At 45.1% G+C, this 19,708-nt stretch overlaps 3 protein-coding genes across 5 annotated transcripts in view; 2 read left to right on the top strand and 1 right to left on the bottom strand.

The window, feature by feature from the left end:
* LOC132388500 (zinc finger protein 239-like) overlaps window positions 1-4,005 on the top strand; it is a 26,807-nt gene extending 22,802 nt beyond the window's left edge. For both annotated transcript variants that reach the window (XM_059960863.1, XM_059960864.1), the window contains one exon: window positions 1,578-4,005. The gene's annotated coding sequence lies outside the window, so the exon portion shown is untranslated. The remainder of the gene's footprint in view (window positions 1-1,577) is intronic.
* LOC132388504 (zinc finger protein 850-like) overlaps window positions 1-18,607 on the bottom strand; it is a 22,541-nt gene extending 3,934 nt beyond the window's left edge. The window contains exon 1 of the mRNA XM_059960871.1: window positions 16,675-18,607. Within this exon, the coding sequence (XP_059816854.1) occupies window positions 16,675-17,801 (1,127 nt within the window). The 5' untranslated portion in view covers window positions 17,802-18,607. The remainder of the gene's footprint in view (window positions 1-16,674) is intronic.
* The window catches only part of LOC132388497 (zinc finger protein 229-like), a 142,483-nt gene that overhangs the window by 71,508 nt on the left and 51,267 nt on the right, over window positions 1-19,708 (top strand). The gene's annotated exons all lie outside the window — the stretch shown is intronic.

Below are 19,708 nucleotides of genomic sequence, written 5' to 3' on the forward strand. Positions count from 1 at the left end.
TCTCTTTGGAAACTCACCCGGCAGAATTTTCCCCTCATGTGGCCCTTAACATTTCACCTTTCACCCTTAACCCATGGCCTCTGGTTGTAGTCTCACCCCATCTCAGTGGTAAAAGCCAGCTTGCTTTTACCCTATCCATAAACCTCTAAATTGTCGTATAACTCCATCAAATCTCCCCTCAATCTTCTACATTCCAAGGAATAATGTCCTGGCCTTTTCAATCTCTCCTTATAACCCAAGTCCTCCAGACCTGACAACATCCTTGTGAACTTTCTCTGAACTCTTTCAAAGTCTTGACATCTTTACTGTAGGTTGCTGACTAAAACTGCACTCAATACTCCAAATTAGGCCTCACCAATGTCTTGTACAAAGTCAACATAACATACCATTCAGTACTTCGGTTTATGAAGGACTATGTGCCAAAATCCTTCTTTCCGTCCCTATCGAACTGTGTCACCAGTTTTAGTGAAATATAGACCTGTATTCCCAGATCCCATTCCTCAACAACACTCCTCCATGTCCGATCAGTCACTGTGTAAGACCCACCCTGGTAGGTCCTACCAACATGCAACAGCTCGCACTTGTCTGCATTGAATTCCATTTTCCATTTCGCAAGCCATATTTCCACCTGGTCCAGTTCGCACTGCAAGCCATGATAGTCTTCTCACAGTCCGCTGAATCCCCAGACTCGGTTTCATCCAAAAATTTGCTGATCCCTAACCATCTTATTATCCAGATTACTGATACAGATGACAAACAACAACAGATCCAGCACTGATCCCTGTGGCTCACTACTAGTCACAGGCCTCCGGTCAGAGAGGCAACCAACTGCTATCACACTCTGGCTTCTCCCAAAGACAGTGTCTCATCCGATTTACTGTCTCATCTTGAATGCTGAATGACTGAACCTTCTTGACTAAACTCCCATCTGAGACTTTGTCAAGTGCCTTGCTAACGTCCATGTAGACAACATCCACTGCCTTGTCTTCACTTTCCTGATAACTTCCTCGAGAGACTCTATAAGACTGGTTAGACATGACCTACCATTCACAAAGCCATGCTGTCTATCCTTAATCAGTGCACACCTATCCAAATACTTATAAATCCGGTTCCTGCACATGTTCTCATAAATTTCCCACTACTGATCTCAAGCTCACAAATGTAACATTTTCTCGTTTCTCCTTAGAGCCCCTCTCAAACAGTGGAACAACATTGTCTGTCCTCCAATCCTCCAGTACCTCACCTGTCGCTAAGGATGATTTAAATATTTGTGCTTGGGCCCCGATAACTTCTGCACTTGTCTTCCGCAGGGTCCCTGTGAACAACTTGTCAGGCCCTGGGGATTGATCCACACTAATTTGCCTCAAGACAGCAAACCCATCCACCTCTGTAATCTGTACAGGATCCATGAAGTTGATGCTGCCTTGCCTCACCTGTGTCCATCTCCTGAGCAAATACAGATGCTAAACTACTATTTAAAGCCTCCCCCATCTATTTTGTCTCCCGTATAGATTACCATTCTGATCGTACAGAGAGGGCATGTTTCTGTTCTGAGCTTCTCCATGTTTCTGTGACAGAGAAGCTGGCCAAACCTGACTGGAAGGGGAATCTGGTAGGAGTGACGACGGAGCAGCAATGGCTGGAGTTTCTGGGAGCAACTCAGGAGGTGCATGGTAGATATATCCCAAAGAACTGGAAGCATTGGAAAGGCAGGAGGACACAACCGTGGCTGAAATGAGAAGCCAAAGCCAATATAAAAGCCAAAGAGAGGGCAAACAAAAGAGCAGAAACTATTGGGAAGCTTTTAGAAACCAAGAGAAGACAACTGAAAAAATTGTCGGATGAGCTCACGGTGTGGAATTATGATATTGCAGCACCCAACAGTCTGAAGCATTGAGAGGAACAAAATACCCAGGGCCTCGATATCTCTTGAAAACCAAGGTTCCCTGCACCAGTTATCTTTCAACTTTTACTTTTGCAGGCACCTACAAACTCTACATCATCAAAATTTCACTTCTGAAGAACTCCCACTCACCAACTAATTATGGTATTTATCATAAATTATCGAATTAGTAAAATTATAAATTAGAAAATTATCATAATTTGCCAGAAAACAGCTTGTCCCAATCCACACTTGGCAGATCTTTTCTGACGCCATCAAAATTGACCTCTCTCCAATTTAGAATCTCAACCCGTGGTCCAGACCTCGCTTTTTCCATATTTACTTTGAATTTCAAGGCATTATGATCACTAATTTCTGTCAACAGCCCCGGATCATTTCCTAATAGCTTATTGCACAAGTAATTGCACATGCAACTTCTACATTGGGAATTCTACATCCCGATTAAGGGCACATTTGACAAACTCTACCCCAACAGTCTTTTTATGGTATGGGAGTCTCAGTCAATAGATGGAAAATTAAAATCACTTAATATATCAAGCTTTGTTTCTTGGCATGGTCTGTGATCACTGGAGAAAGATTTGTTCCTCCATATCCCTCAGACTGTTGGCTGGAACCAAGTCCCAGCAATGGCTACAATATCATAATACATGGTCCATCCATACTGGTTGTGTGGTGAAAAAAACACAACAGTGCTTCTTTCACCTCAGAACATTGAAAAGTTTGAATTGGGGACCTAAATCCTAAGAACTTTTACAGGGTCACAACTGAGAGCATTGTGTCTGGCAGTGTCACTGCCTGGTATGGGGACTGTACTTCCCTCAATTGCACAACTCTGCAAAGAGTGGTGCGGACAGCCCAGCACATCTGTAGATGTGAACTTCCCACTATTCAGGGCTGTAAAGAGGACCTGAAGGGTCATTGGGGATCCCAGTCAGCCCAACCACCAACTGCTCCAGCTGCTACCATCTGGGAAATGGTACCGCAGTATAAAAGCCAGGACCAACAGGCTCTGGGACAGCTTCTTCCACCAAGTCATCAGACTTATTAATTCATGCAGATACAAATGTATTTCTCTGTTATGTTGACTGTCCTGTTGTACATACTGTTAATTATAAATTACTATAAATTGCACATTGCACATTTAGACAGAGACATAATGTAAATATTTCTACAGCTCATGTATATGAAGGATATAAGTATTAAAGTCAATTCAATTCGATTCACCCCCTCCATTATCTGTTCTGTCATTCTGGCTCCCTCCCTGCCTGCAACTTTAAATACCCCACTAGCACTTGCAAGCTTTACTACTAGGAGATTAGTCCCCTTCTAGTTCTGTTCCCCTAACTATCGAATCCCCTATCACACCTTTGACTTACCTCTGCCAGATAATCCCTCCCCCAACAGTTTCGAAAGTGGTCCACCTGTTGTTGTGGGGAATGGCCACAGGAGTATTCTACGATGGCTGTTTAACCTCATTCCCCTTTCTGACTCTCAATCAGTTTCCTGTGTCCTGCACCTCGATGAGGCACACCTCTCTTTCTGTCATTTCTATCAGCCCCTCCCACTCCCGGCTGATCCAGAATTCATCCATTTCAAGTTCCAGCTTCTTAATGTGCAGGGTTACAAGCTGTAGCTGGATGCACATCTTGTAGGTGAGGGTATCAGGGACACTGGAGGTCTCCCCACCTTCCCACCAGTATCTCCTCCAATTTGTAATCACCAGTGTTCACAAAAACCTTGTGCTGTGCAAATTTTTGCCCAGTGACAACAACACGTGCACCCTGAATTTTATATAGAGAGATATTCATTTCTACAGCTAGCAAGTCACTGTCAACAAGCACTTTGATCTCCTCTGGGTTTCACTGACTTCATCCTCACTCTCACACAGCCAATGCAACAGGCCTGTAGCAGTACTGAAGGATTTTCTCGCCAGTGCTTTTGCACACCATATATACATTGGTAGGCAAAAGTTTGGGCACCCCGGTCAAAATTTCTGTTATTCTGACTAGTTAACTGAGTGGAAGATGAACTGATCTCCAAAAGTCATAAAGTTAAAGATGAAACATTCTTTTCAACATATTAAGCAAGCTTAGTGTATTATTTTTGTTTTTACAATTTCAGAGTGGAAAAAAAGGAAAAGAGCACCATGCAAAAGTTTGGGAACCCCAAGAGATTTGAGCTGTCAGATAATTTTTACCGAGGTCTCAGACCTTAATTAGCTTGTTAGGGCTATGGATTGTTCACAATCTTCATCAGAAAAAGCCAGGTGTTGCAAATTTCAAAGCTTTATAAATACCCTGACTCCACAAAACTTGTCCCAACAATCAGCAGCCACGGACTCCTCTAAGCCCCTGCCTAGCACTCTGAAAATTAAAATACATGATGCAGAAGAAGACTATAAGAAGATAGCAAAGCATTTTCAGGTAGCCATTACCTCAGTTCATGATGTCGTTAAGTAATGGCAGTTAACAGGTGCAGTGGAGGTCAAGTTGAGGTCCAGAAGACCGAGAAATCCTTCTGCGAGAACTGCTTGTAGGATTGCTAGAAAGGGAAATCAAAACCCCTGTTTGACTGCAAAAGACCTTCAGTAATATTCAGCAGACTCTGAAGTGGTGGTGCTCTGTTCTATTGTGCAGGGACACCTGTACAAATATGACCTTCATGGAAGAGTCATCAGAAGAAAACCTTTCCTGTGCCCTTGCCACAAAATTCAGCGTCAGAAGTTTGCAAAAGAACATCTAAACAAGCGAAACGATGAAGGGTGTCGGCCTGAAACATCGACAGTGCTTTTCCCTATAGATGCTGGCTGGCCTGCTGCGTTCCACCAGCATTTTGTGTAAACAAGCCTTATGCATTTTGGAAACAAGTCCTGTGGACTGATGAATATAAAAAAAGAACTTTTTGGCCACAATGAGCAGAGGTATGTTTGGAGAAAAAAAAGGTGCAGAATATCATGAAAAGAACACCCCTCTAACTGTTAACCATGGGGATGGGTCGACCATGCTTTGGGTTTGTGTTGCAGCCAGTGGCACGGGGAACGCTTCACTGGTAGAGGGAAAAATTAATTCAATTCAATACCAGCAAGTTCTTGAAGCAAACATCACACCATCTGTAAAAAAGCTGAAGATGAAAAGAGGATGGCTTCTACAACAGGATAATGATCATAAACAGACCTCAAAATCCACAATGGACTCCCTCAGGAAGCGGAAGCTGAAGGTCTTGCCATGGCCATCACAGTCCCCCGACCTAAACATCAACGAAAATCTCTGGATAGACCGCAAAAGAGCAGTGCATGCAAGACGGCCCAAGAATCTCATAGAACTAGAAGCCTTTTGCAAGGAAGAATGGGCAAAAATCCCCAAACAAGAATTGAAGGACTCTTAGCTGGCTGCAGAAAGCCTTTAGAAGCTGTGTTACTTGCCAAAGGGGTTGTTACTAAATACTGACCATGCAGGCTGCCCAAACTTTTGCATATCACTGTATGCAATTTTCTTCCTGAATGGTGCTTCAAAAAGTTGGACTTCCAAATATCACTCTTCTTCCTACTTGCAAATTCTCCAGCAACTTTTGCATCACCACAATGCACACAGGTAACACCAGTTTCTGTATTGTACATAAATATTTCCCCTGAAACCTCCCTCAAGTGACGGACGGTGATGTACTCAGTGACGACAATGCCAATGAATATGAAGGGAAGGGCAGCAGTCTGTCTCACTGGAGTCTGCCACATTTGTGATGTGAAAGCTACTTGTTGCCCAGGGCAAAGGTGTTTGATATCGTTATGTGCCCAGAGAGAATTGGCAGAACATGTTCTCACGGGTAGAAAAGTCCAGAGCAAGAGCAGGCGGAGCAAGCAACACACAATAAATGCTGGAGGAACTCAGCAGGCCGGGCAGCATCTATGGGAAAGAGTACTAATGCTGAGTCCCGCCGGCATTTTGTGTCTGTTGCTTGGATTTAAAGCAGCTGCAGATTTTCTCCTGCTGCGGTTGGAGATAGAGCAAAGGTGATTTTCTTAACAGCTGATAGAAAGATTTTGTTCTCTTTTTCCGAGTTTCTAATCCTTGCATTCAGTTAGCTAGAGCTCAGCTCTGTCTGTAAGATCTATCTGCTCCCGTTCCCTGATTAGCCGGAAGCTCCCCGGGGCCCGTGTACGGATCGTGGGGCTGAGAGAGAGGAAAAAGACCTGCCTGTGCCGAGTTTACGGGCCACAGTTCTCACAGCAATTGTCACTCAATTAGAGTCAGAAAAGCCCTTAACTTGCCGCTCCGCCCGACATTTTTGTATACTGCACGCATGCGTAGTTATCGGAGACGGCAGCAACCCTGCGCCTGCGTATTTGATCGCTGCTTCAAACGACAGCGGAATTTTATTCGCGCGGCTTTATGGGTAACCATGGTGCTATTAAACATTTCTGCAAGCACAGGTTCCATGTCCATATCACAGGTTTTTTTTGTGTGTAGAAAACTCAGCAGCTTTCTTAATGCAGAAAGCGGCTCCCATAAACGATACACTAAATATCAACAGGCATTTTGTGTATCTAATGCCAAAGTGCAATCCTCTTACAAATGCAGATCTGAAACAAAAGTGATTCTGCAGTTGCTGGAAATACAAAGTCGCACGCACACAAAATGCTGAAGGAGCACTGCAGTTCAGGCAGCAACTAAGCAGAGGAGTACACAGTCTGGACATGCTGAAGGGGCTCGGAATAAATGCTGCCCATTTATTCCTCTCCACATTTGCTGATTACCTGCAATGTTTTGTAGAAATTAACCATTTTGTTTTTCAATTGACCAGTTTCCAAATGTTTCTCATCTTTCATTCATAGCCACATCTTGCTAGTCTGGTTCCTCTTCCTCCTCCTGCTCGTAACCTCCAGATCCCATCTCTTTCCGGAGCCCCAGAGCCCTGATTGGAGCTGGAAACTCTTTGGTTTCTGACTCTGCTCCATCGAAGATTCACTCGCCATTCTGCTGTCAGGCTTTAGTGGCGCATTGCAACAACCCGGTTGTCTGAGGCACAGTCCTCTGAAATTAGTGGAAATGACACAAAATTTGAAAAGAGCAGGGAAAAAGGAGTTTAACCATCTTAGTCCAGAGCCCTGGGGAAATACTCAGCGAGCTCATCGTGTTAATTAGCCTGGGGAAATTCATGCAGGTGTATCAGATGATGAGAGGTTTTGATCGTGTGAAAAGTCAGTGGGCTGCACTGCCAGCGATGGTGGTAGAGACGGGTACAATAGAGTCTTTTAAGAGAATCTTAGAGAGGTACATGGAGCTTAGGAAAATAGAGGGTTCTGTGGTAGGGTAATTCTAGGCATTTTCTAGAGTAGGTTACATGGTCAGAACAACATTGTGGGCCGAAGGGTCTGTAATTTGCTGCAGATTTCTCAGATTCTAAGAAATTCAAGGGAAATCTCTTCTCCCACAGAGTGGTGACAAGTTGCAACAGGGAGAGTGAGAGATAAGTTTTAAAATACTGATATGGAACAGAAAACTGGGCAGGGACCAGATAGACTGAGTGGCCTCTCTAGTCTACATTGTACTGAGATCACATTTTATTTACGCGGCTGCGACGAGAGACTTTCTGATTATTATGTCCATCCCGGCATTTGACGGTGGTAAACTCAGAGTCAGCAATGGTATTGTACCTCAGGAGTAGGTGATTAGGCTTTTTCGTTGGAGATGATAAACTGCCGGTAGTGTGTGTCTGGATGAGTGGGTCGTTTTCAGACTGGAAGGAGGTAGCGTTTGGAGTACCCCAGAGATCAGTCCCTGACCACAGTTGTTCACAGTTTAATGTCCTGGCGGAGGCAGCGAGATGTGAGATGCCCCAATCTGCTGGTGAGGCAGAAAGAGTGGAGTTGGGGGAGGGGAGGCTATTCACATGCAATTTCGTAGCTTTGCAATCAGTACAGAGTGCACTATGGGGCTGCAGTGGCGGGTTCCTTTGCTGGGATCCGTGCACAGTCACTGTGGACTGTGACAATTTTGTGAATAAAGCACCATTCTCCAATTTAGAATCCCAAGCTGGGGAACAAGCCTACCGATTGTATATTTAAGTTGTATAATAATAATCTGATAACCAGATAGTATAGCTCTCCACGACCTCTCTATCCAGTCCTTTCAATATTGGAATTCATTTGTAAATTTCCCCAGCGGGCCATCAATACTGTCATCCGATGCATTGACAGTGAACTCGCCGAAAGAAAAGTAAAATTTTCTCACTAGCAACCCTATGGCTTCTAAGCAAAAACGTTACTTTACCTGCTTGATAATTATATTTTATGATAATTAGTGAGCGCAACCATGCAATACTTCGTCATATTATTAAAGTAAGTATTAAATGGCACTGCACCACTGCTCCAGCCGTCCGGCAGAGCTCAGGCCCGGTCCTTTCTCAATGCAACCGGCCTCGATTTACACAATCTCGGGATCAGCCCATAATTATCGCCGCCCGAATGGGAGATGCAGAGGTCTGCACATCGCCGCCGGTGGCCGGAGGTCCATGCAGTGCAAACGGGTTGGCGGGTGGAGGGGGGGGGGATACTCGGATAGAATATAGGGACTGATCCTGGACCCTGAGGGTGGCCTCATCTTGGCACAAGAGGAGGCGATATTTCACACGTCGGAACGGGAATGGGAATGGGAATGGGAATTAACATGTTTGGACACCGGGAAGCCCCGCTCGGAGCGGATAGTTCAAAGGTTAATTTATTAGCAAAGCAGGTATCCTTAAACAACTCTGAATTTTTTACTTCTCCAGAGAGCCACGAAACAAATGTCGTTCACAGTGAAAAATGAAATTTCCACCCCAATCCCCGCATAAAAACTAACGGCATCCCGATCATCAAACCCCAAAACCCACCCCTCCCGTACAAAAGGGAACAATAACATCAACACCCCCGAAAATAAACACTCCTACCCGGCACAACTGCGGAGGAGCCGGTGTCACCAGTGTGGAGGCGGCCGCATCGGGAGCAGCGGACACAACAGGCGACCCCGGAAGATTCACAGGTGAAGTGTCGCCTCACCTGGAAGGATGTTTGGACAACGGAGAGAGTTCGGCCGTCCGGCCCTTTCACTGTGACACCCCGAACTCCACATCAAATCCGTCCAAACGAATTTGGGTGAACTTTAATGACCAATAAATATAATTCCTCTCAGCAATCAGCTGTCTGAATGATCCCCTGACTCTGAGAGGAAGGGATATCTTTGGCCCACACTGTCAGGATGTTGAGTTTACCAGGAGACAAAGACTGCAGGGACGAGAGGTTTTCTGTTGACTAATACACTGTGTGTGGACCCCGCTGGCAATTCTGGTGTTGTGACCCGAATCGAGACAAACACCACGCTGCCCACTCCACCAACAACACGGCACAGCCGGACACATAACAGGGGACTTTACATCCCACAACCCTGGATTCAGTGATGAAACCCGTCATTAATGTTGTTGTTGTCCCACTGAAAAGTCCGTCAATGTGCTTTTGAATGCGAGCGCTCTCCCACAGGTGACATCATACAGCTTCTCACCCCACGCGCCTGACGTCACACACGCGCTGCCGTGCTCGACCTTTATCGGTTTAACAGCTGGGCTAATGATCACGTGACCAGACAATTTCCTCCCCCCCCCCCCCCCCACCGCTGTCAACGCAGGATTCAGGATCTGTGCTATGCCAATTCGTGCGAAGCGATGTCAATCACTGATTATACCCAGTCGCGGAGGCGGACAAGCCGAGTGGGCGTTACCCCTCTGAGTCCGTCTCCCGCTCGAGCGCCGACCGCCTCCTCAGAGCGGAGAAAACCTCAAAGTAAATGTCCGCTCTCTGATTTATTTTCATTTCCCTCCGAGGGAAGTTGGGGCGTTTGTGAAGCGTCTCCTGCGGCCGGAGTCTGATGTATCGCCTCGAAGTAGGAGGAGACCGTTCGGCCCGTCGGTTTGATGCCAGTTCCACGGGGAGAGGGGGGATTTTATTGAAAGGATGAAAATGGTGAGGGAGGGGCGGACAGGATGTTTGTCCTAGTGGGGACAGGAGGGGCTAATCGGTAGAAATGTCTGAGCCCACGGTGGTGTCGAGCAGAGGGATTCACCACATTGGGGGCAAACACCAGCAGACTGTTGAACTGCAAGCGGGGCCGATGGTCCGGGCAAAGTGACAATTATTTGGGATTTGTTGAGATTGTACCTGGAATATGGTGTAAAATCCCGCTCCCCATACTAACACGGGTTATACAGACCGAAGAACAAACTGCCGGAGGAACTCAATGGGTCGGGCAGCATCTGTGGAGGGAAATGGACCGTCAACATTTCGGGCTGAGACCCTCCCTCTGGACTAAGTGTGGACGGGAAATAATCAGAGAGAAGAGGTGAGGGTTGGGGATGGGGCAAGAGCTGGGGAGAGAGAGGTGGATCCAGGTGAGGGGGGAGGTGGGAGGTGGTATTTGCTATAGAGAGTGCAATGAAAATTCACCTGACTGATCCCTAGAGTGGTGTGGTCATCATATGGAGAAATATCAAATGCGATAATCCGTTCATTTGGAGAATCAAGGACTGAGAACGCATTGAAATGCACAGCATCATTGCCGGTTGAACCAGGGATCCCAGTCTCTGAAACAGGAATGGACTATCCAGGACTGAAATGAGGGGAAATGTCTCCATTCCGACGGTGGTAAATGTCTGTAAAACCCCTCCACAGATGGCGGCAAATGTGTGGAGACCGAAGGGATGGAGGAAATGAGGACTGGGCAGAAACATGCGGCTGAGATGGGAGAGCAGACACCATCTTGCTGATGGTTAGAGGGGCTGAATGGCCTCCTGCTGTTTCTCACTTGATGTTTCAGTGTTCCTGTCCAGCAAGGCTCCGGAGGAATGTGAATAGAAATTAGTGTTTATAAACACAGAACTGATTTAAATGAAACGTAAAAGGGATCGGGGAAGATATGGTGTGAAATAATAATCATGTCTCTGGGGTAAATATGGAATAATGTGGGGAATGCAGTGGATGGGTCGGGCAGCGTGTGAGGGGCGAGGAGTAGAGTCACTGGTTCAGGTGGGAAACCCTCCACCCGTCACCTGATTCCGTTTCCCATTCATGTTTTTCTGCAGATCTGCAGCATCTGCGGGTCTCTGCTCTACGTGTCCGTGTAGCTTGACCTTTCACCCGTTCAGACAAGTCAGTGAGATCCGGATCTGTCACGTCCTCTCGTTGTGGGTGGACAATGTATTTTTTTTCTCTGCAATACTTTCTGCATGTTTCATTCCACTGTTTTGAGATGCTGAAGTGCAGCCGATGTTTCTGGGTGTCTGACCCACTTATGTGAGAATTTATATATTCTTCTTTAAAAATCACAATTGTTAAAAAAATATTGTTATGAATTAGGGTCCTACTACTACCGCAGCAACAACAAATTTCATGACACATGCCGGTGCTATTAAACCTGATTCTGATATTGATATGGGAGACCCACCACCGGTCACCTGATCCCAGTTACCGCAGATCGTAATGTGAGATTGAAGCCTTTTCCATATATTTGCATTCCACAGAAATGACAACAGGTCAGTTTCCTTCTGTGGTTCCAGAGCAGAAGCTCAGTCTGTCTAATATTTCCACACAATTAAAATGGGGAATTTGTTTATTATCATCATGTACTGAGCTGCAGTGAGAATCTTGCCTGACGTACCATCCACACAGATGGATACATTTCAAAAGTACATTGAGCTGATATAGGACAAAGCAATAATCACTGTAACAAAGCATTGTGGCTGCAGAGAAAGAGCAGTGCAGATAGACATATGGTGCAGGGTCACGTCGAGTTACATTGTGAGGACGAGTCTATTTTATTATTCATTTGGCTTATAACCACAGACAGGAAGCCATCCTTCAGCCTGGAGTTACGCACTTTAAGGCTTTTGTATCTCTTCCCCGATGGGGGAGCGGGTTTGCAGCAAGAATGTCCAGGTTGTGAGGTACTTTGAGTACATGGCCTGCTTTTCCGAGGGAGGGCAAGTGTAGGAAGAATCCATGGAGGGGAGGCTTGTTTCTCTGATGTTCTCTGCTCTCCAAAGTTCTCTGCAGTTCCTTGCAGTCATGGGCAGAGCAGTAGCCATACGAAGGCGTGAAGTATCGACAAGGAGCTCAGAGACCTCGGCCTTCACCCTGCCTTGTGTAGCTGGATCCTGGACTTCCTGTCAGATCGCCGGCAGGTGGTAAGAGTGGGCTCCATCTCCTCTGTCTCTCTGACCCTCAGCACACATACCCCACAGGGTTGTCTCTTTGACCCCCTCCTTTACTCTCTGTGCACCCATGACTTGTGTTGCCACCCACAGCTCCAATCTGCTATTTAAATTTGCTGTCAGCACTACATTGATTGGCCTAATCTGAAATACTGATAACAATCAATCAAATGCCTTCTGACAAGGCTCGGTCCAAACAAACTTTTCACCCTTCTTCAGGAGATTGGTCAGAGTTCTTACAGAACTTACGATAATATCCATCCATTCCCAGAAACCTTCTGAGAACCTTCTTAGCAGTCAGAATAGGAACTTGAGAAATTGTCTGGACTTTTGCCCGAACAGGAGCCTACTTGCTTTGACCTACAACATAGCCAAGACAGGTCACAGTGTCATGGCCAAATTCACTCTTAGCCAAGTTAACTGTAAGGTTGTCCTAGGAAAGCCTGTCAAATAGCTTTTCTACTGCAGAGATATGCTCTTCCCAAGTGCCACTCCCTGTAACTAACTCATCAATATAGGTATCTGTGTGTTCTAACCCTCGAATTACAAAATCAGTCATTCTCTGGGATGTTCCTGGAGCATGTTTCCTTCCAAAACGCAAAACATTGTATTCATACAACCCAGATGGTGTCACAAATGCAGAAATTTCTCTATGTCTCTCCGTCAATGGAACACACCAATACCCTGTCAACAGATCAATCTTTGTAAGAAATTAGCTTTTCCAGCCTTATCGATGCAATAATCCACTCTAGGGATAGGATAGGCATCTGTTTTTGTTACTGCATTTACCTTTCTATAATCAGTGCAAAATCTAACACTACCATCAGGTTTGTGCACAATAATGCAGGATGACTCCAATCTCATTTTGAAGGCCTGATAATACCATTCTCCAGCACATACTCAATTCCCTGGTCAGCCAAATCACACTTTTCTACGTTCATGCAATATTGGTGTTGTTTAATCAGTTTGCCTTGACCAACATCTACATCATGTACTGCGACCGTGGTTTGATTGGGAACATCGGGAAATAAATCTTTAAACTTCAGAATTAATTCCTTCAGCTGTTGTTGCTTTGGCTGCAGATGAGCCAACTCGTTATCAATGTTTTCTGGAAAAACCGAGTTCATTAGTCTAACTGGGACCATGTTTGGCTTGTGAAAAGTCTCAGACGAGTCAATTGTTTCATTCTCAAAATAAGGCTTTATCAATATTTATGTGTACCAGCTGTGTTAGTTTACTTCGGTCTTGTGTTGTAATAACATAATTCACATCATTAAATTGAGAGACTATTTCATACGGTCTATTGAATTTCACCTGAAATGGACTCATCAACATAAGGCAAGCACCTTATCCCCCACCCGATATTTTCTTTCGCAACCCTGCTTATCAAACTAACATTTCATTTTGTTTTGAGAAATCTTTAAGTTTTGTCTCGCTAGACTACAGGTTTGGTGTAGTTTATTTTTGAACTTCAAAACATAGTCTAACGAGTTAACATGTACATCCCCATCAATCCACTGTTCCTTTAACAAGGTCAAAGGGCACACTGCGACCAAATACAAGTTCAAAAGGAGTAAAGCCCAGCGATTCCTGTACTGACTCTATTTCTGTGGACAAAAGCAAATGTATTCCTTCATCCCAGTCTTTTCCATTTTCAACACAATATGTCTTAATCATTGTTTTGAGGGTAGAATGAAATCTACCTAAAGCCCCTTGTGATTCTGTATGGTATGCAGATGACGCAATTTGGTTTGCTCCCAGTTCAGAAACTACCTGCTGGAATAATCCAGATGTAAAATTACATCCTTGATCAGACTGGATATCTTTAGGCAAATTGAATAATGTGAAAATCTTGGTAAGAGCCTTCGCCACAGTTTTAGCTTTAATATTTCTGAGAGGTATTGCCTCTGGGAATCTGGATGCAGTATACATAATAGATAGCAGATACTGATGGCTAGCTTTAGTCTTTGGTAATGGGCCAACACAATCCACTATAACTTTGGAAAAGGGTTCACCGAATGCAGGTATAGGCCACTGGGGCGAGCTCATTAGGTTTACCCACAACTTGACAAGTGCCTTTTGGAAGCTGTTATTCAGGGTAAACATAACTTTATGAGTTAAAGCAAACTGATCTGCTAATCCAGCAGATTCCTTCATAGTGGCAGCATCATTTCCATCAAAATACGTTTTTATGTCATCAGGGACGCACCTTCTGAATTCTTCAATTAAAACCAACTCTTTCAAGCTGTTAAAATCATCATTCACATGTTCAGATGTGCACCAACGGTCAAAACACACAAATTTCTCATAAGCAAATTCCGTATGTCTGGTTCACAGATTTATTCAAATTTCTAAACTTTTGCCTGTCTGCTTCTGGGACCAACTCATAAGCTTTGAGCACAGCCTGTTTCACTATGTCATAATGTGTGGTGCGTGACCATGTGGTTAAGGTGGTGAACTAGAGATCTGAAAGTCATGAGTTCGAGCCTCAGCCGAGGCAGCGTGTGTGTCCTTGAGCAAAGCACTGAACCACAAACGGCTCCGGCACATTTATAGCCCAGTGGCGATGATTGGGTCAGCATAAATAAGTAAATAATAAGCTGCTTCAGCAACTGTCAAAGCAGAATAGGCTTGCTAGGCCTTTCCCTTAATTAGACTTTGTAAGAGAATCTTCTTTCTGCTTTTCTGCCTCTCCAGCCTGAAACAGCCTTTGCCTTTCCGGAGTCTCCATCTTCTATTTTTCTAACTTGTCCTGGAGCTCAAGTTCACTATGTTTACTTTCAGGAAACTCCAACTCCTCCACTTTAAACACACCTCAGATACATAATGTTCAGCTGTTACCCTCTGCATCTGTGCCCTCCTCATTGTCAATTTCACCTTAGCAAGTATTAACGTTTTAGCAATATGCAACAACTCAATCCTTCTGCTGTCCTCTAATGCCTGAGAGGTTCACACTTCCAGATATCTATCAACATCCATTGCTGCTGATTTTCCACACACAAGTAAATCAAAAGGGATTTCCTGAATGAAATCGATATTAAATCAATCCTTAAATTTGTTCATATCCCAGACGCAGGCCCCATTTTGTTACAAATCATAACGCTTTAGAAACGAACCAGCAGCAACAGACTACTCCCAGTGGCCACACATTTTAATTCCATATCCCATTCCCATTCTGATATGTCTATCCATGGCCTCCTCTACTGTCAAAATTAATCCAAACTAAGTTTGGAGTGATAACACCTTATATACTGGCTGGGTAGCCTCCAAACTGATGGGATGAACATTGACTTCTCTAGCTTCCGTTAATGCCCCTCTTCCTCTTCTTACCCCATCACTGACATATTTAATTGTTTGCCTGTTTTCCATGTCTCTCTGGTGCTTCCCCCCCCCCCCACCTTTCTTTCTCCTGAAGCCTCCTGTCCAATGATCCTTTCCCATCTCCAGCTCTGTATCTCTTTCGCCGATCACCTTTCCAGATAATAGCTTCATCCCACCACCTCCAGTCTTCTCCTATCATTTCGCATTTCACCCTCCCCCCACTACTTTCAAATCTCTTAGTATTTTTATTTTCAGTTAGTCCTGACGAAGGGTCTCAGCCTGAAACGTTGACATTTCTTCTCCTCATTGATACTGCCTGGCCTGCTGTGTTCCACCAGCATGTTGTGTGTGTTGTTTGAATTTCCAGCATCTGCAGATTTCCTCTTGAGTGTTATGTGTATAAATATAACTCCCAAACTATTGAGCTCGGGGGAAACAAGGCATGGAGTCTTGAGATGGGAAAGTATGAAAGTTCAGTTCAACCACAGAATAGGTGATGAGAGAGATATTTGTAATCCAGGATAAATGTTGAGAGAAGGCAATTATGTCGTATTCCACAGGTTCCATGGTGGTAAAACGAGACCAACAGTCACTGTAGATTTTATCTGTCATCCTTCCAAATCCACATACTAATTATCACCCGAAGTGACTTCTCATAATTGGTATTGTCTTAGTGAATTACCACACCACAGCCAGGCAATGGTTAACACTTAAGTGGTCTCCACAGGATACCCCAAATCAGATCCACTTCTATGGATCAAATGAGGTGACAACCACAATTTTGATGTACGGTGAATCAATAATTAGCCCACCCTTGTGGTCAAAGGAAAGTTCCAAACAGTCACCCTTGGCCACTAGTTCCCTGGTTTCGATTCTTCCATTTTCCTTCCTTCGTCTCCGTCTGACTCTGAGTGTCTGTGTCCTCGGTTAAAACTAAACAAGCTGCGAGCGATGTAAACAAGCTGCAAGTCAGACACATTTGCCTTCTTAATCTCTCTCTCTCTTAAAATGACAATCCACAGCAAAAAAACCTAGGAATTCATAACAATTGCCACTCGCCATTGTGAACTGACAGGTGTGCCAGTAGGTGGGATGACTGAGTGAATCCTTTCCCACATTCTCAGCAGGTGAATGGCCTCTCCCTAGTGTGAACTAGCTGGTGTCTCTGTAGGGTAGATGACTGAGTGAATCCCTTCCCACAGACTGAGCAGGTGAACGGCTTCTCCCCAGTGTGAACTCGCTGATGTACCAGTAGGGTAGATGATTCAGTGAATCCTTTCCCACAGACTGAGCAGGTGAATGGCTTCTCTCCAGTGTGAACTCGCTGGTGTCTCTGTAGGGTGGATGAGCGAGTGAATCTCTTCCCACATTCTGAACAGGTGAACGCTTTCTCCCCGGTGTGAACTTGCTGGTGACTCTGTAGGTGAGATAACTGAGTGAATCCCTTCCCACATTCTGAGCAGGTGAAAGGCCTCTCCCCAGTGTGAACTCGCTGGTGTCTCTGTAGGTTAGCTAACCGAGTGAATCCCTTCCCACAGACTGAGCAGATGAACGGCCTCTCCCCAGTGTGAAGTCGCTGATGACTCTGTAGGTGAGATGAATGAGTGAATCTCTTCCCACATTCTGAACAGGTGAACGGCTTCTCCCCAGTGTGAACTCGCTGATGACTCCGTAAATCAGATGACCAAGTGAATCCTTTCCCACAGACTGAGCAGATGAATGGCCTCTCCCCAGTGTGAACTCGCTGATGACTCTGTAGGGTGGAAGAGTCAGCGTATCTCTTCCCACATTCTGAGCAGGTAAACGGCCTCTCCCCAGTGTGAACTCGCTGATGTTTCTGTAGGCTGGATAAATTAGTGAATCTCTTCCCACAGACTGAGCAGGTGAATGGCTTCTCCCCAGTGTGAACTCGCTGATGTCTCTGTAGGCTGGATAAATTAGTGAATCTCTTCCCACAGACTGAGCAGGTGAAAGGCTTCTCCCCAGTGTGAACTTGCTGATGTACCAGTAAGGTAGATGACTGAGTGAATCCTTTCCCACAGACTGAGCAGGTGAATGGCTTCACCCCAGTGTGAACTTGCTGGTGTCTCTGTAGGGTGGATGAGTGAGTGAATCTCTTCCCACATTCTGAGCAGGTGAACGCTTTCTCCCTGGTGTGAACTTGCTGGTGACTCTGTAGGTGAGATAACTGAGTGAATCCCTTCCCACATTCTGAGCAGGAGAATGGCTTCTCCCCAGTGTGAACTCGCTGATGTACCAGTAGGGTAGATGACTGTGTAAATCCTTTCCCACACTCTGAGCAGGTGAATGGCTTCTCCCCAGTGTGAACCCGCTGGTGAGCCATTAGGTCAGATGACTGAGTGAATCCTTTCCCAGAAATTCAGCAGATGACCAGCCTCTGCCCAGTGTGAACTGACTGGTGTGTCCACAGGTAGGATGACCAACTGAACCCCTTCTCACACACAGAACAGGTGAATGGCCTTGTCCAGTGTGAATTTGCTGATGTACCTTCAATTGTGATGACAGAGGGAATCCATTCCCACTGTCTGAGCAGGTGAAAGGCCTTTCTCCTGTGTAAATTCCAGGTGTGTCAGTTGGTCAAATGACCGAGTGAATCCCTCCCCACAGTCTGAGCAGGAAGGGTGGTCAATTGGATCCCTTGCTCCACTTCTTAAATATCTAGACAGAGACAACAAAACTGGTGTGCCGTGTTTGAGCTTCCTGGAGACAAATTCCTTCTCACTTTTAACCTGTAAAAAGATTTTAAAAATCCATCAATGGGTGTAGGACAACATTTCAGATGAGATTACTGGAGTTGCCAAGGTTTCATCTGGTATCACACTGTTACAGTGAGGTTCAACAAAAGTTGGACAGAGAAATCATCTCCTGTCTGGGCAGAGTGCTGGCATCTGGAATGACCATCAATTCCCTGATGCTCTTCCTGTCTCTATAAGAATGGGGCATTTCTGCCGTCTCCTGGCTCAGCTTGACTCTCTCCATTGGTATTATTCCCTGTTCATGCTGAGCTGCATGGGTTCCTGGCCCCACAGTAACTGAAACACTCTCACACAATTAGTTTTTCTTGACTTGCAGCTGGGATCTTCTTTTGTGTATTATTAACTTAAAGTGTTACAGTTTTAACACCACATAAAAAACTCCTGCTGAAATGACTGGTTGGTTCACACAGCTGTCAAAAGGGGTTAGAGTGAACTTTTGTATTATTTCAGGTTCTTGTCACAATCATAGAAAATTTCAACATAGAAACAGGCCCTTTGGGCCATCTAGTTTGTGCTGAACTATTTAATCAGCCCACTCCCACACCTCTACCATCCAGGTACCAACACAAACCTCTTAAATGTTGAAGTCGAGCTCGCATGCACCACTTGTGCTGGCTGCTCATTCCACAGCCAGATGACATCTGTGTGAAGAAGTTTCCCCTCATGTTCCCCTTAACATTTCACCTTTCACCCTTAACCCATGGCCTCTGGTTGTTGTCCCACCCAATCTTCATGGAAAAAGCCTGTTTAAATTAACACTATGTGTGCCTCCATATCACAATCAAATCTCCCCTCAATCTTCTGCATTCCAAGGTATAAAGTCCTGATTTGTTCAATCTTTCCTTATAACCCAAATCCTCCAGACATGGCAACATCCTTGTGAATTTTCTCTGAAATCTCTGAACTTCTTTTACATCTTTCCTGTAGGTAGGTGACCAAAACTGCACACAATACTCCAAATTAGGCCTCACCAATATCTTCTAGAAGTCAACATAACATCCATCTATTGTTATCAGTACTTTGGTTCATGAAGGGCAATGGGCTGCAATCATTTTTTCCATCCCTATCTACCTGTGGTACCGCTCTCAGTGAATTAAGGACTTGTATTCCTAGGCCCCTTTCTTCCACAACACTCCTCCGTGCCTGACCAGTCACTGTGAAAGACCTCCCTTGGTAGGTCATACCAAAGTGCAACAACTCACACTGGTCTGCATTGAGTTTCATTTTCCATTTTTCAAACCATTTTCCCACCTGGTCCAGATCACACTGCAAGCCATGATAGTCTTCTCGCAGTCCGCTAAACCCCCAGTCTTGTTGTCATCCACAAATTTGCTGATCCAGTTAACCACACTATCATCCAGATTACTGATATAGATGACAAACAACAACAGATCCAGCACTGATCCCTGTGGCAACCACTAGTCACAGGCCTCCAGTCAGAGAGGCAACCATCTGGTATCACACTCTGGCTTCT

The sequence above is a fragment of the Hypanus sabinus genome, unplaced genomic scaffold (genome assembly GCF_030144855.1).
Source record: "Hypanus sabinus isolate sHypSab1 unplaced genomic scaffold, sHypSab1.hap1 scaffold_336, whole genome shotgun sequence".
Taxonomy (NCBI): domain Eukaryota; kingdom Metazoa; phylum Chordata; class Chondrichthyes; order Myliobatiformes; family Dasyatidae; genus Hypanus; species Hypanus sabinus.